General features: G+C 41.5%; 1 protein-coding gene across 3 annotated transcripts in view; it reads right to left on the bottom strand.

The window, feature by feature from the left end:
* Positions 1–25,210, bottom strand: part of SUGT1 (SGT1 homolog, MIS12 kinetochore complex assembly cochaperone) — an 86,104-nt gene that overhangs the window by 3,615 nt on the left and 57,279 nt on the right. For all 3 annotated transcript variants that reach the window (XM_061629944.1, XM_061629945.1, XM_061629947.1), the window contains 4 exons: positions 18,696–18,792; positions 17,831–17,938; positions 4,491–4,581; positions 275–462 (listed from right to left, as the gene is read on the bottom strand). In XM_061629944.1, the coding sequence (XP_061485928.1) occupies positions 275–462; positions 4,491–4,581; positions 17,831–17,938; positions 18,696–18,792 (484 nt within the window). The remainder of the gene's footprint in view (positions 1–274; positions 463–4,490; positions 4,582–17,830; positions 17,939–18,695; positions 18,793–25,210) is intronic.

Raw genomic sequence — 25,210 nt, 5'->3', positions numbered from 1 at the left:
ATGTTTGATGGCCCTCCAGCTCTCAGAAATAGCTTTTCAGAGAATGTGAGTAACTGTAGTAAGGGGAGGGTGATAAGAAAAAACAAGGGCTTGCTTTCTGCTTGTGCAAATACACCTTTGGACACAAACCTATATAACAAAGACTTCATGTATTTCACCATAGCTACATCATAGGCTTATGTGTCAAATGGTCATGGGGCTATATTTACAATCATAATAAATTTAGCATGGCTCTGAAATTCGCACGGTCAAAAGAAGTTAAAATAAAACTTACAAAAGATTTGTTCATGGCACGTTTCACTTCATCTGTACCATCAGAGTAAATCTGCTGGAAAAGTTTGTTTAAAGCTGCATCTCCCTCCAACTTTTCATGCTTCTCTTCTTCCTTGATCTCAACTACCAATTTGTCCCAATTCCTTGTATAATGAGAGGATGGGGGATAGAGGTGTGTTGCATCTGAAACTTGAAATTTGATGGAACAATATGATTCCAGTAATATATCCCAACCTAACCTATAGATAGTTGTGAAGTTTGAGAACATTTGCTAGTACTGATTGTAGAAAAGCAATAGCTCCAAACTCTTAAATTACTGGAGTATGCATTTCCCTCCCACTTCCTTATTCAAACAGAACCAGAACAGAAACAGAGAGCAAAAACTCTGAAAGCTTTCAGGTTCCAAAACTGGATGCAGAAGCATCAAGAGTTAGTGCTGACTACCACCCTTCAGCAGAAGTGGGCAATCCTATGTCAAGAGCCACATTTCCTTGGAAGTTGTCCTTCAGGGGCTGCATACAAGTAGTCAGTGGGGCTGGAGCCAGCCCATGCACACTGTTCCCCACATTATTTGTTTATTTATTTGATTTATATCCTGCCCTTCTTCCCAGTAGGAGCCCAGGGCAGCAAACAAACACACTAAAAACTCTCTAAAACATCATAAAAACAGACTTTAAAATATATTATAACACAACACTCTTAAAAAACTTTTTAAAAAAAGCTTTAAAAACATATTAAACAGCAATTCCAACACAGATGCAGACTGAGATAAGGTCTCTACATAAAAGGCTTGTTGAAAGAGGAAGGTCTTCAGTAGGTGTCGAAAAGACAACAGAGACGGCGCCTGTCTAATATATAAGGGGAGGGAATTCCAAAGGGTAGCTGCCACTAAAGGTCCATTTCCTATGTTGTGTGGAAGATGGTATCTGCAGGAGACCCTCACTTGCAGAGTGGGTATATAAGGGGTAAGACGGTCTTTCCGGTACCCTGGTCCCAAGCTTTATAGGGCTTTGTACACAGAAAACAGAACCTTGAACTTAGCCCAAAAGCTAATAGGTAGCCTGTGCAATTCTTTCAGCAGTGGGGTGACATGTTGGCGATACCCTGCCCCAGTGAGCAGTCTCGCTGCTGCATTTTGCATCAGCTGCGGCTTCTGGACCAACCTCAAAGGCAGCCACACATAGAATGCATTACAATAATCCAGCCTGGAGGTTGCCAGTGCGTGGACAACAGTGGTCAGGCTATCCCGGTCCAGAAACGGCCGCAGCTGTCTTACCAGCCGAAGCTGGTAAAAGCACTCCTAGTCACGGAGGTCACCTGGGCCTCTAGCGACAAAGATGGATCCAGGAGCACCCCTAGACTATGGAACTGCTCTTTCAGAGGGAGTACGGCCCCATCCAAAGCAGGCAACTGACCAATTATCTAAACTCGGGAGCCACCAACCCAGAGGAGCTCCGCGTTGCTAGGATTCAGACTCAGTTTACTGGCCCTCATCAAGCTCACCACTGAGTCCAGGCAGTGGTCCAGGCTTGCACAGCCTCTCCTGATTCAGATGTTACAGAGAAATAGAGCTGGGTATTGTCAGAGTACTGCTGACACCTTGCCCAAAATCTCCTAATGACTGCTCCCAAGGGCTTCATATAGATGTTAAACAGCATGGGGGACAAGATGGTACCCTGCAGCACCTCGCAGCACAATTGCCAGGGGGCCAAAAGATAGTCACCCAATGCTATTCTCTGAAAATGCCCCTGGAGGTAGGGTCGGAACCACTATAAAATAGTGCCTCCGATACCCATCTCACCTAGTCAGCCCAGAAGGATACCACGGTCATACACACATGTTTGGTCTCACACACCATAAATCCATTAGTTTACACATTCCCATTCCTCCATCAATGTATTCATCTGGTTTTCCCCCACCCCTCCTTCTCTGCCCTCCAATACTCCAGCCAAAACAAAAATACACAACCTGACCAGAGCTTGGAAAAGTTACTTTTTTGAACTACAACTCCCATCAGCCCCAGCCAGCATGGCCACTGGATTGGGCTGATGGGAGTTATAGTTCAAAAAAGTAACTTTTCCAAGCTCTGAACCTGACACAATATCCAGAGCTTTACATAATGCGAAAGAGGGACAAACCCTGTGTACCAAAGGCAGGCAAACTAGAAGACAGACTCTTTAGAGTTAGGACCTTTCTTCCACAACAGGTTCATACTTGTTGCTCCTTAGTCCTTGATTCACTCACAAATGACACTTCACGCATGTACAGACATGCTGCTGGTGCAAGCTTCTTTTCTTTCAATTTGTTCTCCATCTGTCCTACTTCTCGCCCTTCCCTTTCCCCACTGTGAACATAAGAATGTAAGAGCAGCCTGCTGGATCAGGGCAATGGCCATCTAGTCCAGCAATCTGCTCTTCCTGTGGCCAACCAGATGCCCAACAGAAGCCTGCAAGTAGAACCTGAGTTCAAGAGCACTCTCACCTACTGCAGTTTCCATCCACTGGCATTCAGAGGGAAGCTGCCTCTGTTAGTTAGGCACAGCATAGCAGTCATGGGAGTAGGCATTGGTAGCCTTATCCTTCATGTATTTCTCTAATGCTCTTTTAAATCCATCCAAGTTGATGGCCATCAATACACCTTGAAGGAGCAAATTCCAAAGTTTAACTACGTGGTGTGTGAAGAAGTACTTTATTTTGTGTCCTGAATCTTGCAACATTTAGCTTCACTAGAAGTTCCTCAATTCTAGTGTTATGAGAGAGGGAGAAAAGCTTCTACCTACTTTCTCCACTTGCATAATTTTATAAATGTTTATCATGTCTCCTTTTACTGTCTATTCTCTAAGCTGAAAAGCCCCAAATATTGTAACCTTTCCAAACAGAGGGGTTGTTCCATCCCCTTGATCATTTTGGTTCCCCTTTTCTGAACCTTTTCACAATATGCTTTTTGAGGTGAGGTGACCAGTACTATCACAGTATTCCAAGTGCGGTCACATTATGACATTGGCAGTTTTATTTTCAATTCCTTTCCTAATGATCCCTAGCATGGGATTTGCCTTTTTCACAGCTGTCACATGCTGGGTTGACATCTTCTTTAGCTATTCACTGCGACTCAAACTCTGTTTACCACCAGTTCAGACCCCTTGAGTGTGTATGTGAAATCAAGATTTTTTTTTGCCCCAATGTGCATCACTGTGCTTAGCGGCTTTACCTGAGAACAATGCGGCAAGGAGGCCAACCACGCTTAGCGGAGGCCTGTTGCCCCAGGAGGGTTTTGAATCTACAAAACGCCTTGGATAGCGAAAGACCAATCCCTGCTCCTCCAAGGTCTTAAAAAGCTCCTGTAAAAGCTTCCCTCTCCTTAGGACTGTGAAAGAGCATTCGATAAGGGACAGCAGCGGGAGACAGATTCTGGCCTCCGCAGCTTCCAGCGCCTCTTCAGAAAGAACAATCCCTCTCTTCCTCCCTCCAATCTGGCTATTCAGTGAGGGCGGGAAGTGAAAGAAGAGAAGCAGAAGTCTGCACTTCGACTGCAGTTGATGATGATAAACTCTCTGAGAAGAGCAGAGAAAATAGCTAAACTGTTCCTGAATCCCTTATGGGGACCCAGGAGGAACAGGCTGACTCTGTTGCTCGCTGAAGGCAGAGTCAAAAACTGGAGAACGGGAGAAGGCTCCTCCAGCCACCCACCAGCTAAACTTTTTGTGTTATAGTGCTGACCCTGCCTCCAGAAGAGTTAACCCATTCCTGTCTGCTCCACTCCTCCACTGACCAAGAACCTGTGTGTTCTCCCAGGTTTTTTGAGATCTTGTTTAGACTACCCTGGGGTTTTAGGCATGCCCTATTATATATTGCTTATACTGTTTGTTTTGATTTTAAATTACACCTGGTTTCAACCCATATTTTTATCATTGGAAATGGCTTTGGGAGTTTTGGTGAAAAGCAGCCTAAAAATCTGATAAATAAAATGTTACGTTTGCACTCTGCACAAGTCCAAAGGAGCTCCATTCTCTTCCTCCATTGTGTCCATTCTCTACTATATTACAAAGGATACTTGAGAAGCAGAACTGAAATTTGCTGTTTAATAATGGATAATGACAGCATCCAACAACAGACCCATAATCCAATAATCAAAGACGCAAATGTTATGAACAAGAAGCGAAACATTGGGTAGATAAGAGCTAACAATGACATTTGTTAGTCAAACATAGCAATACCAACCTGGAGCAATTTGTTTTAGTTTAGGAGAGCCTCCATGTCCTTCCAGGTTCTCCCATCGTACGGCTTCTGGTTTCTTCATTTTTATTTCAATCTATAGAACAAACAACAACAAAACTTTTTAATGCACTTCACCAGTCCTCTGAAGTTACTTTTTGTGGAAAAATGTAAAGGAGGAAATAAATAAAGTATCACACCAGTTAAATGAACAAGTAAGCTAATTTGCACAATGGCTCAATTTTGCCCATCATGGTAAATGGTTTACTGTGAATCCACCCATCATGCCCACTTTGTCCCTCCCACTAACATGCAAGAAAAACAAACTATAAACCCTGCCTCAGTGTTACATTTCAACTGGAGACTGTGGTTTGTTTTGTTCTAAAGAATTATCAGTAAGCTGAAAAACAAACCTTGGCTACAGATTGTGGAATGTTTGGGCAAAACAAACCAATTCCCAGTTCAGCCGTTACACTGACCCAGGGACTGCTGTTTGTACCTCTTGCATTCTAGCAGGGAGGAGCAGTGGGTGGAATCAGAGGATTCATGGTGGGTTCATGGTAAACGACATTATGTTGGCATCATATAGTACCTTTCAATAGGCCACTGTTTATGTGAATGTTTTCAAGTGGTTTGGCAAACTGTCTCATTTAATTCTGAAATCCTCGTATCTAACCTGAATGGCATATGAAGTGCTATCTTCTTAAGACAGGGTGGGACAAACTCCTCCTCATCTGGTGCTCAGCCATGGTACCCTAAGATACCAACCTAAACTCACCCATTACTTTACAGTTAACATGCAAAACCAACTGTGAGATTCCACAGAAAGCAGTGCACATAATTTCAAACTGCTTCAACTGAAAGTCTCAACGTGGCATTGACCTTGTAAACCTTAATACACATCAACACATAAGACTGTGCCAATGACCCTAAACAAATGGCGTAAAAACTAAGCAGAGAACTGCGTTGCTGGAACTGCTCTCTTGCAGTACAACCTCCCTCTGTACTTAATTATGTGTTGGGTACAAACTAGAGTTCACTTTAAGCTGATGTTCTTCAAACTGGAGCTACACCCTTCTATAGCTTTGCAGAACCAAGAGAGAGAAAAACTAGCTGTTTGTTGCCTGGTGAGAATCGTAGCAATTAGGATGACATATGAAAAACAAGGTTTTGCAAGACCTTTGTAGAACCCCATAAAAGGAGTGCTTGAGAATTATGGTTATAATTATGGCTGCATCATTTACTCAATCAGTTAAACAGTAGCAATTGGTGACATTTTGACTTGGTTGGGCTGCAATTTTTAACCTCGCCGTTTTTCTCAAAATAGGACTTATACAATACTTATTTAAGAAAGCATGCTCTTATGTGTGCAAGGTGCTATTGTTTCCCCATTGAAAAACATCAATTATTCTCCTCACATCTATGGATAGAAGAGTTTCCATGTAAGAGGGTCCAAGTATGATTTTCAGACAAGATTGACTCCATACCTCTTATTTAGAAACTAAGCCATACCACATGACATACATTCAACCAAGCAGCCGAAGGTAGAAATCACTGTTTCAATTTGAAAAGCTTTCAGAGCTTTACTGTACAGACTGTCCAGTTCTATGACAAACCATAAAGAGAAGCAGGGAGAAATGGTGGCAGCACATAAAGAACAAATACAATACTTTCTGCAACTACAACAAGGTGTATGGATGAATACAGAAACAACAATAAACTAGGTAGGAAAAATCCAAGGTAGGCAGTTTCAGATATTACAAGGGAGAGGCCCTGATGTCATTTGAACATGCAAGAAGAACCCTTCACAGGCAATGGCCAATGGTCCCTTCTCTTGTGCATGTAAGATGACATCAGGTGGGACATATCTAAGCTGAACCATATAGGGAAGATAAAGAACTTAGGGCTGCCTATAGGCCTGAGAGAACATGGGGAAGGGCTATGGCTCAGTGGCAGAGCATCTGCTTTGCATGCAGAAGATCCCAGGTAAACTCCCGGCATCTCCAGGTAAACTCCCGGCATCTCCAGGTAGGGATGGGAGAGAATCCTGCCTGAAACCCTGGAAAGCTGCTGCCAGTCAGTGTAGACAATACTGAGCTAGATGGACCAATGGTATGACTTGGTATAAGGCAGCTTCCTGTGCTGTAGCACTAGTCTCCCAAAGGCCACCTCGGCCAAGGCATAAGCATCTACCTTATACTGCTTAATAAAAGTATTGGGACTCACCCAGGTAGCTGCCCAGCAGGGCCATATTCAGAGAAAATGCTGCAGAAGCAGCTGCTGCCCTGCAGAAGTGAGCTAAAGTCTTAGTTGGTGGAGGTAAGCAAAAGCAATAGTATGTCAAAGTAATGCAGGCTTTAAGCCATCACGCCAGCCTTACTACCTAAGAAGGAAGAGTGAAAAGAGAACCCAAATGGGAACTCTGATAGAAAGGCTTTGTTCTGATAGTCCTTTTTGGCCAGGTGCACAGAAGGACAGTAGGTAGGAGGGATTAGCTCTTGTTGACAGTGAAAGGCAGACAACACGATTGGTAGAAAAGATGGATTAGTTTGGAGAATCATTCTGTTCTTGTGAAATATACATAAATGCTTGGCTGCTGACAGCATATTTAATTCTAAGATTCTTCTGGCTGAAGTGATGACCACCAAGAAGAGAGCAATGAATGACAGTAAATGTAAAGGAACTGACTTCAGGGGCTTGAAGGAAGGTTTCTGTAATGCTGTTAACACATTATGCAAGTCCCACATAGGAAATCTATGGTGAGTGGGTGGGGAAAAGAGAGTAGCACCAGACACAGAAAAAATGCTTGAAATAAGGGTGCGACCCTAGGAACTTGTCCAGATCCTTGGAAGGAACAGAAGACAGGACTGAAGCCTGGCATCTCAACGTATTAGGTCTGAGGCCCATGGAGAGGTCATCTTGAAAAAATGATGGAAGATCTGAGATTTCAGCTTTTCGGGCTAGCAGCAGTTTCTTGCCACACCAGTAGGAAATCACTTTCCATGTATTTGATAAAGTCAAATTCCTAGATTAGAATACTCTTAAAATAAGCATTCAAGTATGTACTATGAACAATCATGATGGTGTAATGTTATTTGTTCAAAATGAAGTACGAGTTACTGCGAGTCACTATCAAAAATTGAACCCAACGAGCCTGACATGGTATTTGAGCATCCTCTAGTGAAACGACAATTTCTCCAAAAACCGCAAATGATGTTGCACAAGAAACACAATTATTTATTGGACCTTATCAGTTTTAAAGGTCTGTAAGCAAGATTTCTAGCATTACAGAACCAATTTAGTGAATAAATGAACTTACTCTAATACAGCTGCATTCAACAAATTTATCTACGTTACATTAGTGTAGGAATTCTATACTAAATATGACAGGATGGTATTTGCGACATAGTTCAAAATGAAGCAGCTTCTTTCAATGGTAATACACAATACATCTAAAATATCTAGGATTTGCCACGTCTTCACACTTTGCCCCTAAACAAGACTCACAGTGGAAGCTCTGAAAGTTTTGACTGCTGGGATGTTTAGGTGTGTCCCCCCCTTCCCCCCGGCCCAAGCCCTCCATGAAAACAGAGCAGAGTACTTACTGTATGGTAAATGAAACCTTTACTTAGTGGCCTCAAGATGCTATTCTGTGTCCCCTTAAGAACTGAAGCTAAACTACATACATGTGGATTCAGGCCTAGTTTTGGTAAAGAAACTGTCTTGATTTGCTTGGACCTCTAGGCAGCTTTTGATACCATCAGCAAATGGGTCTGCGATTTGGGAATCTGCGCAGCTATTCCACTCCTATTTGCAGAGTTGTTTTTAGAAGGTAGTGCTGGGAAATCTTGTCACTTAGTTCCTGGTCTATGTGGTCCTAATTGGTTCTATATTTGTGCCCATGCTTTTTAATGTTTAGATGAAGCCACTGGGAGAGATCATCTGGGGATTTGGGGTTAAAAGCCATCAGTATGCTGATGACACTCAGCTCTATTTCACCTTGTCATGTAAATCAGGTTGTGCGATGGTAGTGCTGAACTGGTTCCTGAACTCAGTAACGCGAGTACAGTAAGGATCAATAAACTGAAACTCAACTCCAACAAGAGAGAAGTTACAGGAGGAAAATTATTCCCAGGTTCAGGGAGCTGGTATTTATCCTGTTCTGGATGGGACTGTATTCTCCCTGTAGTTTGAAGTGTGCAGCTTACGGGGTGCTCTGTCACTGGAGGCACGTGTTTCAGAGACACAGAACTGAGGCTGGTCTGCTGACTGTGACCTCTCCTGAGCAGGGATACTTTGGCCACGCTCACGTAACCTCTTGGTTAGACTAGAGTAATGTGTTTTACATGTGGCAGCCCTTGAAGACTGTTTGGAAAGTTCAGCTATTACCATATGCAGCTGTTAAGACTTAACTGGAGGAGCTTGCTGGGAATATCTCACCAGGTCATCATATTTCCCAGCCCAATTAAAGGCACTGGTGCTGACCCTTAAGGCTCTAAACAGCTTGGGCCAAAGATACCTAAAGAAATGTCTATCAACCTCCCTGGATGTTAAAGTCACCTGCCAGTGTTTTTCTTCAGGTTCTTCACTCCTCTCACTAGTTGGATGGTGATATTACTTTTTTGAGTAACGAGTGGGTAACTGCATTACATTTTGCTGGTAATAGAACGAGTAGTAACTTCATTACTTTTGAGCTGTAACTTTTAACATTTCCAGACTTACTTTTGGGTGTTACCGGGGGGGGGGGGAGCAGGGGAAGTCTTCTGCTCCTAAGATTTGTAGATAAAAATCATGTGTTTCAAATTGGGCTTCTGTGTAGCATCACTCTTTCCTCGTGCTCTATGGGTGTTTAGGAGGCGACGAGGGACGAGGTGGAGAGTGAGACGGGATGGAGTGGAGAAAACAATTGTTCTGCCTCCCTCTCTTACCAGCAGAGAGATAAGAACATAACAAGAGCCTGCTTGATCAGGCCAGTGGCCCATCTAGTCCACCATCCTGTACTCACAGTGGCCAACCAGGTGCCTGGGGGAAGACCGCAAGCAGGACCCGAGTGCAAGAACACTCTCCCCTCCTGAGGCTTCCGGCAACTGGTTTTCAGAAGCATGCTGCCTCTGACTAGGGTGGCACAGCACAGCCATCACGGCTAGTAGCCATTGATAGCCCTGTCCTCCATGAATTTGTCTAATCTTCTTTTAAAGCCATCCAAGCTGGTGGCCATTACTGCGTCTTGTGGGAGTAAATTCCATAGTTTAACTATGCGCTGAGTAAAGAAGTACTTCCTTTTGTCTGTCCTGAATCTTCCAACATTCAGCTTCTTTGAATGTCCACGAGTTCTAGTATTATGAGAGGGAGAAGAACTTTTCTCTATCCACTTTCTCAATGCCATGCATAATTTTATACACTTCTATCACTGCCCTTTCATGTTTGAATGGATGGTTTATAATAATCTCATTTAATGCCTATTTGGAATATGCACTGCACATATGAATCTATACATTTAAATCAGGATTGATAAAATATCCTTATTGTTAATGTCAGCTAGCAAGGTTTTTATTTCTGCCCCCCTTCCCACTCATTTGTTATTTGGAGGGGGTGGACAAAAAAAGAAAAGAAAAAGATTAACTTGCTTGAAAGCGCCACTAACAAATTTAAATTATTCTGAGTAGGCATGCAGAGGTTTGGGCTGCAGAGATCTGAAAAAGGGTGCTCTTTGGGGCATGCAAGGGGGCAAGGAAGGATAAGATATGACTGATTCTTCATTTTTCAAAGCAAATGCTTTATTTTCATGCTTTAAACCTACACCAACTGACGGATTGCCTTTATGCTTCTACAAAAAGCAGAGTACACTAATGAGAGTTTCCCAAAAGTTCACTCTAAAATTAGCTTCTTTACTCACACTCGGAAACTTGCCTGTTTATGGGCTTATATTCTCATATTACTGTTTTCAAGTACCTGCACTAGATGTCCATTTGTTTCCAGTTCCAATTCAAAGTGCTGTTTCTTACCTTTAAAGCCCTAAACAGCTTGGGTCTTCATTTCCTCAAGGAGTCTCTCATATGAACCCCATGCCTGGGGACACTCACCTGTCAACCACCTAATGTCACAATGACATCAGGTGACCCAAAGTAAAATTTCAATTAAAAGTAAAAATGAAACTGTGTCCACAGAGGAAGATCTTTTGCATCACTGGCTTGCATTCAAGCCAGCAATGCAAAGACATATTTGTACTTACAGCAAGCCTCACTTCAGGCAAGGATTGGCTGCCCTACAGAGTTCCTGAAAGGGAAACCTATAGTGCAGTGGATCCCACCGGGGCTTGCTGTCGACAGCAAGCCTTGCTTGCAATGGCAAGTGAGCTTTAAGACTCCCAATTATTTCTCTGCACCTGCACCTCTACCTGCCCCACACCTCTTATCATATATGACAGGTGTGGGGCACGTGGGCATGATCAGGAAAACAGTTCCCCACAACTATTATAGGGTCTGAATGGTGTTTTTATTGTTAATTTCAATTGTTTTCATGAAATAAACAGCAAAATAAAGTTAATATGTAATTATGTTCATCAAAAACAGAGAGGAATTTTAATTTAACAAAATCAAACAAGTTTCAGCATTTCCTTCCATACTTCATATAATTTGATTCCAGTATATTACAAAAGACTACCATTTGGCTCTAAAAGTGTGAATTCTCTGTTGTCTCATAGTCTTTTGAAGTGCTAATTTTTATCATTGAAGTGCATAGCCTTTCAGTGCCATTCATCTATTGTAGATAGACTTGATTTCTTCCAGTATTTCAACATCAGTATCTGGGCTATTATAAACAGTTTCATTACCAAGTGTTTCTGTTCTTTCTTTATGCTGTTCCAATAATCCTAATAGCAGCATGATAGAACTTCAGGCTTTATAGGTACTACTTCAACAATTATTTCTTTCATAACTTAGGTTTCCAACAAGTTCTTATATATTTAAAAATCTGTATCCTGTTGTTCTTATCTCCAGCAGTATGAATTCCTATGGTATGTAACACAATCATGACAGGGTTTACTGGGTTGTATTCAATGTAGTGCTAAACTTGATGTTCTGTCAGAGCAAGCATTTCTTCTTGAACAATGGAACCTCCTCCTACTTCATGCCCCTAAATCTGCTCTGGAGATTCCTCCAACCCTTTAAGCTGATTTGGGGATGGTGGTGGTGGTGGGAGGAATCCTGTTGCCCTAGCACTAATCCTTGTGCTAGCACAAGAATTTAGTTGGCTGTCCAAAAGGAGGGCTTCAGGGTGAGTGAGGGGTAGGCAGAAGTTGCAGCAGCAAGCATCCAGGGTCCTAAAGAGCTGCTGCTTCCAGTTTTCTTTCCTGCCCTTCCTTTCTTCCTAACAAGAAGTATGCATCTCATCTTGTGAGGACGATATTCCCTGGAAGCTCTTTTGTGCAAATCCTAACAGTTCCAAACAGGCACTTGTTAAAAATGATTGTATAGCTGACTTATAGTACAATATATACAAGCCTACTCAGAAGTAAGTCTCTTTATGTTTAATGGAGCTTACTCCCAGGTAAATCAAATTGGGTATAGGATTGCACTAATTAGGCAACATAAGGACTGGTTGAAGCTGTACCAATTTGTGGTGGGGAGGGGAGAAAAATATGACCCTTTATAGTACAAAATGCATCAATCTGGTTAAGGAAAGTAAAATTTGATGCATGTAATACAAGGACGAACCTGCAATCCAGTAATTGTCTACTCAGAAGTAAGTCCCATTGGGTTTAATGGGACTTACTCCCAGGCAACTGTGTATTGCGTACATGCTTACCTGGGAGTAAGTCCCATTGAACCCAATAAAGCTTACTTCTGAGTAGACATGTATTGGATTCCAGCATTAGTTTCCTTTTTCCCCCATTTTAATTCTGCCTTCCTTATCTTCACAACAGCCCTGTGAGGTAGGTTACGCTGAGAGTTAGGGACTGGCCCAAGGCAATAAATAAGCAAAAACAATGATGAGTAAAAATGTAAAATGTGAAGATGCTCATGCTCAGAGTATTTTTGTCACTCTTTGTCACATTTTTGTGTGGGGGTTTTTATGTCTACTGTCTCATAACTTCTTTTTGCCTGAGAATGTCGTATTTCATACTGTTACAGATGTTCATTTTTAAAAAAATATTGCCCAAATTCTGTGGGTTTTTTTTTTTTTTTTAGTTCTTTGCATGTTTTAGTGGTGGCATTGCAGAAGATCAGGCTCTTATGGACAGCTGTGGAGCAGGTAGAAATTAAATGGAGTACACCGTTTTGTATAGAAATACAATTATGGGGAAAGGTTCACCTGTTAAACTTCTGTCAGACATCTTATTACTTGTGTGTGCCCCCCTCCCCAGATTTATTTTTTATTTGTGAATGCCATGAGCATTGTCAGTCCCTCCCCCCATTTATCTTTGCAACAACCCTGTGAGGTAGCTTAGGCTGAGACAATATATGTACATAAGCAGCAGTTGGTAGTTGTAGTTGGTACAGTATTAATAAAGTATAGCCCATGAAATGTTGAAATGTATTCTGGTGGAGTCCAGTCTTATATATGTCTACTCCAAATTAAGCCTCATTAAGTTAAACGGTAAGTATATAGGATTGCAGATTAATTTTTACCTCTGAAAGGAATGCACTTGTCAGACATACAATTTAAGAGACATACTTTTCTGGATCTGTTTGAAACAGATGGGTAGGTGGGAAGGGAGTTGGGTCTTCAACATAGTGCCCTCCAGATGTTGTTGGACTACAACTTCCATCAGTCTCAGATAATGTAACGACGCTGAGGTTGGTTCCTAGTTCCCAGTTCCTTATTTGCTTAAAAGTTAAAAACACTAAAGGAAGAATAAAAGTTTACAGCTACAGCAACTCCAAGCCCAAGTTAAAATGTCTCTGAACAGCAAAATATATGTTGGGGTACCTGTATCATATATCTCTGTGATCTGGAGACTCTCCCCGCCAGGAATAACAACAAATTTATTGCATCAAAATTATCAGGCTTCTGAAATGGCTAACACACTCTCCTTTCATGCCGATCAGCTCATATGATTTTGGAGACATAGGGACCCTGCTCCCAAAAAAGTAAGGGGCCTAGGACTCCCTGAGCCCCTGGACAACTACACTCCTGGTGCCAGGACAAATCATACATCACAGGAATGGGGAGGGTGACCTCTACAAGATGCCAGTACTTTCCACCTGGCCCATATTTTCTGCTGGGCACAGGGCACTCATGAGGTCATCTGTGCAGAATAAAAGTAATGAAGAATAAGTCGAGAAAAATATGTAATTTGCGGTGACCACTCCAAAATCTGCTGTGAGCCATGAAACATCATTCACCTGAGAAAAGGGGAGTGTCCTCAACAAGATGCCACTGCAACCTGCCTGAAGTGGATTTTCTTGTGGACACATGAAACGGGTATTTGCATCCATGCACAACAAGCAATGTAGAACGTATGTAAGGAACTGCAGGTTCCCACCCTAAAACACGCTTTGGGCACAACAAGTCATCCATGCCTGCAGGAGAGGGTTTCCACCCAGTTCAGAGCTTCTTTTGTATGTATGGTATAGACAAGGGCATATATGTATTAGAAAAATAGTGAATATGTAGAGGAAAGAAAATAAGAAACTGGGGTACCCATCCTAAAAGATGATTTGGGGCACAACATATCATACTTCCATGCATCTGGGAGAATGTGTTCTATGAGATGCCAGCCATGCATACTTTAGAGTGTCATCTATGAAATTACATCTTCTTCAAGGAATCATTGTTTGTTCACCCTGCCACAAGTCCTTCTGTCACCAACATCAATGGCTTTTAAAAATAATAACAACAGAGCTATAAGTAACAGAGAAGACCAATACAAAAGTTTTAAAAATCCACATAGATCATAAGCACTGGCATAGCATAGAGGACACCCTATCATTTTATGGGGTGTCTGATTTGTCTTGGCCCAGAGAAGATGAACATCCCGATATTTATTCTTTTCTTCACTTTTTGCCTCTTTTGGTTGTGCACAGATGCCATTATACATGCCCTGTATCCAACAGAAACTCTGGGCCAGGTGGGAAACATTGGCATCTTGTAGAAGATATCCTCCCTTTCCTTGGGTGTATGATTTGTCCTGGCCCAGAGCAGATTGTGGGGTGGGCACCCTCAGTTTCTTATTTTCTTCTACATCTTTTTGTTGGTTTTGGTTGTGCATAGATGCCCTGCGCCGAGCAAAATTTGTGGGCCAGGTGGGAAGCACTGGCATCTCGTAGAGGACACCCTTCCCTTTCCTGGGGTGTATGATTTGTCCCAGTCCAGAGCAGATTTTAGGGTGGGCACCCTCAGTTAATTATTTTTCATGATTTTATGACATCATTATGCATTTATGAACATTTCAGAAGCCTGATAATTTTGACTGAATAGATTTGTTTTTATTCTTGATGGGGAGAGTCCCCAGATCACAGCGGGTATTTTGGGCTTCAGAGACATGTTAACTTTTTTATGGAGTTGCTGTAGCTGTGAACTTTTCTTGCTTTTTAGTGTTTTGAACTTTCAAGCAAATGAGGAAATGGGAAACAACTTCAGCGTTGTGACAACATAACCAATTATCAGGGATGATGGAAATTGTAGTCCTACAACATCTGGAGGGCACCATGTCGGCTATCTCTGATCTGTAAGGCTCCACAAGTCACTTTCATTGTTTGTACATAAAGAAGAGCCTGCTGGATCCAACCAGTGGCCCATCTAGCCTAGCATCCTGTTCTCACAGTGGCCAATCAGATGCCCTAAAGGGAAGCCCACAAGCAGGACCTGAGTGCACGACCAGCACTCTCCTCACTTGTATTCCCAGCAACTGACATTCAGAAGCAGACTGTCTCTGATAGTGGAAGCAGAACGTAGCCACCATTGCTAGGTGCCGCTGATAGCTTTATCCTCCATGAATTTGTCTAATCCTTTTTTAAAACCATCCAAGTTGGTGCCCATCACTGCTTCTTGTGGTAGTAAATTCCACATTTTCACTATATGCTGGGCAAGACCACATTCTTAATTGCGGGAGAAGGGATAACGTTTATTCTGGTGGATTACTTTTGATATGTGCATTTTCTGTTTACCTACATTATGTCTCTTAAGTTCTACTTCTGACAGTTCAATTGTACACACATGTCTACCCAATAAGTTCAATGGGACTTACTTCCTGGTAAGCATGTATAGGATTAAGTTACACTGTTGACAAAAAAAATTACAAAGGCAACTAGTAAAGTAATAAAGTTTGCATTTTTCTTTGATGATGGGGGATTGCCATATTGATCAAAATGTATTTTAGTTGAAAGGAGTGCTGTGTTGTTTTTTGCAGCACATGACTTCAAGCGCCGCAGTAGAACACCTGTGGCAACGTAATCAGTAAAAAGACATTCCTTGTCTGACATGCTTTGAGCATCCTGTTCTTTTGAGACATAACAGAAATGTATTGCAAAAACAGCATTTCAAGTGTAAAATTTGTTTTCAAGTGAATTATGTGTGTGTTGTGGGGTATCATTGCTGAGGGTGGGGGATGTGAGATTCTGTTATGCCATTCTGTTAATCTTACGGATATTTTTTTTTATTCTACTACCCTCTGTGTGTGTGTGTGTGTGTGTGTGTGTGTGTGTGTGTGCTTATTTTTAATGTGTTTTAGGCTACTTAGATGTGCAGCAGCCAAGGCCGACACCTTGTAGGCAATTTTTTTTAAAAGCAACTAAAATGTAATTGTAATGATTGCTTTTGAGTAAAAGTGATCAGTTACTTTCAGAGCAATTGTAATTGTAACAGTAATTGCTACCTTTTTGGGCCATATAACTAACTTATTACTTTTTTAAAGTAATCTTCCAAGCTCTGAATCTAAGAAGCCACATTGTAGAAGGAAGTGTTTTAACTTCTTCTCTGCCAGTTGTGTTTGCTCCCAATTGCCCCTACCAAGCTGCTTTCTCACCCAAAACAAAAGTGATGCGAGTCCCTGAATCTTTTATCCGGATGGGGAAAAATAAACACTGTAAAGTAATATCGAATGAACAAAGCAGCTTGCAGTGAAAGAGTTAAATATCTCTCCAGCTGCTTGCCCTCCACTGAAGTCCACTGTCTTTCGGAAAAGACCCATCTGGAAAAAGATTCTCAGAACTACACATTGTCTAGGAGTGCTAGGCCCAAATTATGCATAAAGTTTTTAATCTGGTAAATTCTCTTGGCTATCCTTAAAAAATGTGTAATGGAAGACCATGACACCCTCTAATAGTCAAGTCAGGTGGTGAGTGCCAACACAGAAGAGGCCAAAAATGGGACTACTAAAGAAATAGGGATCTATCAGCATGCTTAGGGAAACTTCAAGGTTTGCAGAAATGCAATTTAACAAACCCTACTGCGACACCCCTGGCCAAAAAGCAACACACCGCAATGAGGACTGAGTATGCTCAGCAGCCATGGAAAAGAAAGATAAAGGGAATGAAATGCCCTGCTTAAGAACCTTATACTGAGGGTGTAGAAACTCCAGCCTCCAAATCAAATTTGGCCCACAAGGCCATTTACCTGATTTTTCATATGTGACATCAGGTGTGGAGAAGCTTGAGATGTGATCCGACTGGCTGCATGACCGAGTTTCCCATGGGGAACTCGATCATGCAACTGATCCTTCAAAAAGAAGTTTTGCCAGCCCTATGCTTGGCACTTCGTCAAGCAAAGGACTAGTTAAAACCTTTGAGCTGCATTTCTCAAGTGCCCGACAACCAGCCAGCTGTCAGGTGCTTGGGAAGCACTGCAGTAGGGACCTTGACAGGTGGGTGGGACATCTCACCTAACATAAGAAGAGTCTGCTGGATCAGTCAAGCATCCTGTTCTCACAGTGGCCAACAAAAACCCATGGGGAATCCGCAATCAGAACCTTCACACAACAACACTCTGCCCTCCTCCAGTTTCCAGCAACTGAAATTCAGAAGCATACTGCCAGTGGAAGCAGAATGTGGCCCTTAGAGTTGATAACTACTGACAGCCTTATCCTCCATGTATTTGTCTAATCCTCTTTTAAAGCCCTCCATGTTGGTGGCCATCACTGCCTCTTGTGGGAGTGAATTCTATTACTTAAGTATGCACTCTCTGAAGAAGTACTTTAGTCTGTCCTAAATCTTCCAACATTCAGCTTCATTGGATGCCCACAGGTTCCAGTTTTATGAGGAAGAAAAACTTTTCTCTCTCCATGTTATGCATATTTTTATAAACTTCTATCATATCAGATTTTCTTTTTTGGGGAAAAAGACAGGTTAAAAATATGGGGAAAGGGACACATATCTAGCAAATTAATTTGTTCTTTAAAAGATTACCTTGGTTGAAAGAACTTTGAATGTACTTTGTTCTGGAACTATAGAATGAAGAAGATGAAGCTTTAAATTGTAGTCTTCCTCTGAGGAAAGCCTCACCAAGGCATCTAGCTGTTAAAATATAAAACACATCAGAAGAAAACACAAGAAAAAGTTAAGCCTCCTATTGTTGACATTATCTCCCAAGGAAACTGAAGGCAAAGACCTTTCACTGAGAATGTCTAATCTGTGTCAAGCATAAGAGAGGAATTTCAAACAGCAATTTATATTGCATTATTGAACAGATAATTCAAAGTGTATTAGAACATAAACAGATTAATGTTCTTAGCCACCAAGTAGGTACTCAAAAAGCCTGTTACGCCAGTTTGATATGCATTATTTAGGTAAAGAATTGTGTAACTGTAGAAAGTTACCAAAAGCCATAAATAATTAAAAGGACTAATGGCACACAGCTTCTTTTGTTGCTTTATGCTTCATACATTTCCATACCCAGTAAGATGTGTGAATATAAAGTGGGAATTTGCAGAATATTTGATTCCATTGTTTAAAAGTAAGTAAACTATAAAGCAAGAATATTCACAATATACTTTATCTAAAAATGGGATGCCAGAAACTAAAGTTAGGATTTAGTGAGCACTGTGGCAGAGAGATACAGAGAATATATATATCAGATAATATCTGCAGCAACATTTACTGAAGCCTCACTTCTTCCCCTCCAAGCAAGCATCTGCTGATTTTATCCTGGGCTACAATAATACACAGACTTTTTCTTGGAAGTTACACTGAAGTCAGTGAGATGACTTTCAAAACAAGTGCATTTAATATCCAGATGTGCTAGCATTCCATCTGCATTACATGCACGTTTTACCTCTTTCTCTGAAAATGTTATGTTTACATCTTCCTTCTTTGTATTCTTGATCATAATAGTGATGATTACATGAGATTCTGTTTGGTACCAGTCATACCTTTAAAAAAAAAGAATACAGGATTTTGGTTTATGTGAAGATTACCTGATTACTTCTCAAGACTTTCCTTACCAGTTCCACACACACCCCTTTTAAAACAAGGATCCACCCACACTATGTAAAACATTATTGTCATCAATGCTCCTTAGGACAAAAACTTTGTAGATCCTTGTTCGATTCGATTCCTATAGAACTGCATGCTTACTGTGGAATGAAGGATTAATCAGCCCCTAGAACTACCAATCCCCCTTTAGGATGCACACCTTAACATGGTGAGGGGGTGTGAGTGTTGAAGAAGCTGAGAGCAATGCCGTCAGGAGTCTAGACCAAGAGGCTAGACTCCTAGCAGGGGCACCCAAGGCAGAATGGTCAAAGCTGAAACACCAGACTAAGATGCATCCAAACTCAGACGAAGGCAATGGTAAACCACCTCTGAATATCTCTTACCACGAAAACCCTATGAACAAGGTATCCAAAATGCAACACGAGATAGTGCTGGAAGACGAGACCCCCAGGTCAGAAGGCACTCAACGAGCTACTGGGGAAGAACAACGGACAAGTACGAGTAGCGCTGTGACTAATGACACAGCTGGGCCAAAGCCGAAAGGAAGCCCAGAGGCTGATGCGCACAGATGCGAAAGGAGAGTCCGGAGTTGTACGACACACACAATAGCAACATGGAATGTGAGAAGCATGAACTAGGGAAAGTTAGACATTGTCAAGCAAGAAATGGAGTGTATCAACATTACAATACTCGGCGTGAGTGAATTAAAATGGACAGGAATGGGACATTTTCAAACAGGCAACTACAAAATATTTTATGCAGGAAATGAGAAATCAAGAAGAAACGGGGTTGCTTTAATAGTAGTAGTAGTAGTAGTTCAGTTTATTGCGTGGCCATAAGCCATTGCACAAGAAGTATCTGCAAACGTCTACAACCATTAGGCAGATACAATTAAAATTCACTAAAATATTAAAACATTTTTAAGAAAAAGAAAAACAGACTTATACGATCTATTACAATATAAATAAAACATTCATAGGGAACCATCCCCTCAGCAATCAGTCCCCAGGTCAGAGACAACTCTAGCACGTATTTTCCGTGCTGCCAGAGTGAAAAGAGAGACCCTGTATGTTATTGAAGGGTCTAAATCGGACATAAGGTAAAAGATTTTTTGATCGAGAGTTGTTAAAAGCGGGTTAGCCAACAGAGTCCTCAAAAACTTATCCCGGGGGTGAGAATACAAAGGACAGAGTAGGAGATAATGGGGTAAATCCTCAGTTTCCTTGGAACCACAGATACAAACACGCTCACCCCATGGCGTTTGGGTGTAGCGGCCATCCATGACAGCATTTGGCATAGTTTGGAATCGCAATGCTGTGAAGGCCTGTCTAAATTTTAATGGAAGCAACTGGGTCAAATAGGAAGCTTTGTGACTGTCTACTTTATAGAGCCTATACCATGGAGTAAATCTAGAATTATTAATAGCTAGCCTGTGTAAACTGGCGCTATATTGGAAGAATGTATCACGTAGCTTGGATCTTGAGTTTAGGGTCTTAGACTTCTGTGGAGAAACATGGTATAGGTGGAAAACACTTTCTATTCTACCAGACCAATAATTATCCACTTTAGCCGGTTCCAAACATGCCTTAACTATTGTTTTAGAAGGGGCGGCTATCAGTAATTTCCAAAAGCTTACTAGGGCAACATGGACTCGAGCTTTAATTGAAGGGAGGCGACTTCTGAATGGAACAGGGCAGCAGGAGTGCCAGGCGGTAGGGACAGGAGTCTTTTAATAAAGTTGTTTTGGATTACCTCTAAAGTCCTCACTTGGGTATCCCTCCCATCCCCAAACTGCCGCCCCATACAAAATCTGTGGGAGAATTTTACTTTGGAAGATTTTTAATGCTGGATCAATCAGATTGCCACCTACTGTGTGGCAAAATTTAAGAATGGCTCCACTGGACCTTAGGGCAATTATTTTGGTCATATAATTGTGTCGTTTCCAGGAAAGATTTTCTGAGAAATAGACTCCCAGGTACTTAAACTCTCGACATTGTTTAATATGGTGTCTGCCAATTGACCATTTATAGTTGGTGTGCTTTTTGGCGAACACCATCACTTTTGTTTTAATATAATTAATTTGCAACCTTTCTTTTAAACAGAAGTCAGCCAGCCAGCCTTGAAAGAAGTCTCTTCAGGCCTATGCGGGTGATGGACATGAGGACCATATCATCCGCATAGAGCAAGACTGATATTTTCTTATTTCCGCATGAAGGGGGAAAGAAAGTTGGACCAGATAGTTCCGGGACTATGTTATTTAAATATAGGTTAAAAAGTAGAGGGGCCAAAAGGCATCCCTGTTTGACCCCGTTGTTTATTTTGATGGGGTCTGTTAGGGGTCTGTTAATTCTCTGATTAAAAAAAGCAACTGGCTGTCAATTTTCAAGTAGGCCAATTTAGCCCATAAGAGATGTCTATCAACTGAATCGAAGACAGTAGCCAGATCCACAAAAGGCCACAAAAAGACGTTTTGTAGGGCCTGCTATACTCTGTTTCGCCAGAGCATAAAGAGTCAAACAGTGGTCGATGGTGCTTTGGCCCTTTCTAAAGCCCACTTGTTCTGGGTAAATAATAGAATTTGCTGCTTCTCAGTCCTCAAGTTTATGAAGAAGGTATCTGCCATACAGTTTAGAGCTGATGTCTAAAAGGCTAATTGGCCTGTAGTTGTTTGGATCTTGTTTATCCCCTTTTTTGTATATGGGGGCAACTATACCAAGTTTCCAACCCTCCGGAAAAATACCAGTATTATTTATTTGGTTAAATACCTTGGCTAGTATAGGCGCCCACCAATCTGGAAAATATTTGAAGATTTCTGGGGGAAGCATATCTTCCCCTGGGGCTTTGCCCAATCTGAGAGCAATAATGAGAGATTTTATTTCTGAGGGTGTAATTAACGGCCATTGTGGTAAACTCGTTAATTCTATCCTGGGCATGATCTTATTATTAGTTGATGGGGACCCGTAAAAGCTACTAAAGTGCGAATGCCAGGCTGACGACGTTATTTGGTCAGTGACACGGGGTCTAGCATGCCCCATACCTTTGTTAACAAGATTCCAAAACTGGTCATCCTTTTTCTCAGTTACCGCTAACCTTAGTTGCTGCCACAGGGACTTAGCGTATGACTCCTTCTTTAATTTTAAGAGAGACTTATATGCAGTTATCATTTGTCTTAGGTGTTCGTACGAGTACATCGTTGGGTTCTTAATGGCCTGTGTTGAATAATTCATCGTCAGCGTTCTGGCCGATCTGCACTCATGGTCAAACCATCCTTTCCCCAGTTGTCGATTATTCATTTGTTGGAATTTTTGGACCATCAGTGGTCTTAGGTAGTGTGTGATTTGTTGGAAAGCAGACAAAGGTTCAGATTTTGCTTCAATAATTCTCCGCAGGAGATTTTGAAGGATGTTATTAGATAGAAGATGTGAGGCAGAAGAATACAGTTCATTTGACCAGCGTTTCCTCCGTTCTCCGAGTTGAGTCTCATCCAGAATAGTTAAAGGTTGAGACGATGGAGACTGCGGGAGATGCAAGAATAACAAAAGGGGGAAGTGATCACTTTCCACCCTATTGCCAATCTCGAACTTAATTATCTCAGAACGTAATGCAGCAGATGTTAACATATAGTCTATTGTGCTGGCGCTGCGGTTTGTTAAGAAGGTGAAAGGGCCTTTAGATGCATCAATACTGGAGCCATGAAGGCAATCCAGGTGGTGGAGATGAATTAACTCTGCTAGCCTTACGCCTTGTTTGTTAGACGTTATGTCGTTTGAAACTCTGCCTAGCAGGGGTGATTGAAAAGAGGGCCCATGGTTTGTGGCAGCTTCACAATTGGACCATAAGACCCCGAGCCTGGCATTAAAGTCTCCTTGGGAATTGGAGTTCCAGTTGTGAAAGGACTTCCGACATCCTTTCCCAAATACTATTAGGACCCAGCTTCTTAGCCAGGGGCGGTGGGAAATATATGTTTACACAGATAAAAAGGTCCATAGTTTTACTCTTGATCTTTAAAATCTGTATACACTGTGAGCTCTTATCATCTAGGTGTCGGATATCCACTGTGTAATCCGTGGCTATGAAAGTTGTTAAACCTCCACTGGCCCTTCCTTTGGAACTATTTTTCACTGCAGGTATAGAAAAGGCACTGTAGCCATGGAGATATGGAGATTTTCCAGCTACTGTCCAAGTTTCCTGGAGACATACAATCTTAAATTTTTGTAAATAGGCGACAAAATCCGTATCTTGAAGTTTATTCTCCCAGCCCATGATATTCCAAGATAGAATAGATAGTTGTCAGGCTGGGAGAATCATTTCAGCTTCGGCGGAGGTATATATGCAGCCATTAATTGCAGGGGTTGAAGAATAGGGTCGTGTCTGTACTACTGTATTTTCAGACCTTTTATCACCTACTGGCAAAAGTGCTTTAGCCTCAATCGGTGGTTGAGTGTGGGAAGTTACTACTGTTTTCCTGGATGTGTTTCTAGGTAGAATAGACTTCTCAAGCAAACCATTCTCTTCCTCTGTGAGGTATCTCATTTTCTCCCATGTGATGGAACTTTTAGGATGTCTTTGAGGGGAAGGAATTGTACATATGGAAGACCGCTGAGAAGGCAAAGTAAAAACCTGTCCACTTCTTTTCACTAGGGTCTGTTGCATATGGCTTTAATAGTGAAAAGTGATGTAGCAAAAGCAATTAGGAGCTACAACGCAAGGTCTGAGCGAGCTGATAAGATTAAACGGGAAACCTATTAACATAACCATCATCCAAGTCTACACTCCAACGTCAAATGCAGAAGAAGAAGAAGAATTGGAGAGATTTTACACAGAAGCACAGGAGGAAATTGATCACACACCAAAACAAGATATGATGATAATCATGGGGGACTGGAATGCAAAAGTAGGGAACAGAGAAGAACTAGGAATTGTGGGGAAATGTGGCCTAGGAGACAGAAATGAAGCAGGAGACTTATTGAATTCTGTGAAGCCAATGATTTAGTTCTTGCCAACACATTTTTTGAACAACCAAAAAGACGACTGTACACATGGACATCACCAGATGGTCAATATAGGAATCAAATTGATTATATAATTGGAAACAGAAGATGGAGAAGTTCCATACTTTCTGCAAAAACAAGACTAGGAGCAGACTGCGGTACAGATCATGAACTGATCGTATCGAAAATCAGAGTAAAACTAAAGAAGAAGAACAAAGCACTCATAATGCCAAAATACAATTTAAATAACATCCCAGAAGAATATAAAGATCAAATAAGGAACAGGTTTGAGGCTTTAAACTTAGTTGACAAAGAACCAGAAGAAGTATGGACTGAAGTCAGGGACATTATCAGGGAAGAATGCAAAAAGGCAATACCTCTAGTTAAAAAGAGAGAAAGACCTCAATGTATGACTGAAGAAACTCTTAAAATGGTTAAAGAGAGAAGGAAAGCAAAAGCAAAAGGAGATAGAAAAATGGCCAGAACCCTAAATGCAACTATACAACGACTAGTACATAGGGACCAAGAAAACTATTACAATAGTTATTGTATAGAAATAGAAAAGGACAACAAAATGGGAAGAACAAGAGCCCTATTCCAAAAGGTTAGAGAAATGAAAGGGAAATTTAAACCAAGAGAAGGGATGTTGAATAATCAACAGGGGAACACACTGACTGACCAAGATGAAATAAAAGGAAGATGGAAGCAATACACAGAAGAACTTTATAAAAGAGATGCAAGGATGGCAGATTCATTCACGGAGGAACCATATAATGAAGAACCAGAAATTTTAGAATGTGAGGTGAAAGCTGTTCTTAAAATACATGGAAGAAACAAATCACCAGGAATTGAATTAATTGAATTAAAACAGCTCAGAGCAATAAGTAATAAGGGCAGCCTAAGGGCAGCCTGACCTGGAAGCCAAATCCTGAAAGAACCTATATCTTAGGAGACAGATCCTAGGAGAAGGAAGCCGATAGAAAGCTAGTTTTCAACACCACCCTAGCAGGAAAGCTTGAGGGGACACTGTAAACAAGGCTAAATTCCAGTTGGAGAGAAGGGGAAAAAGGAAACTCCACCAATACATACTGGGAGAGAGTCAGCTCAGTCTTTGCTAAAAAGGGCAGCTTTAGCCTTCCTTAAACACAACCACAAGCTCTGTTTCCCTAGGTTAAAGAAAGGTCAGGCTGTTCTAGGTGGGAAAACAACAAACAAAAAAGACTCGCCTGGAAGTCGCAGCCCCTTGCTTATATTAAAAGCAGCCAAAAGCTAGTTTAGTTTGTCCAGGCCAGAGTGCAAGGCACCACTTAAAACTACAGGGGAACTTGCACTGATAAAAGTGGTTGTTGTCAGCAAATAAAAT

This window comes from Rhineura floridana, chromosome 5 (genome assembly GCF_030035675.1).
Source record: "Rhineura floridana isolate rRhiFlo1 chromosome 5, rRhiFlo1.hap2, whole genome shotgun sequence".
NCBI lineage: Eukaryota > Metazoa > Chordata > Lepidosauria > Squamata > Rhineuridae > Rhineura > Rhineura floridana.
Note: the sequence above shows the minus strand (reverse complement) of the source record. Positions and strands in the feature narration are given on the sequence as shown.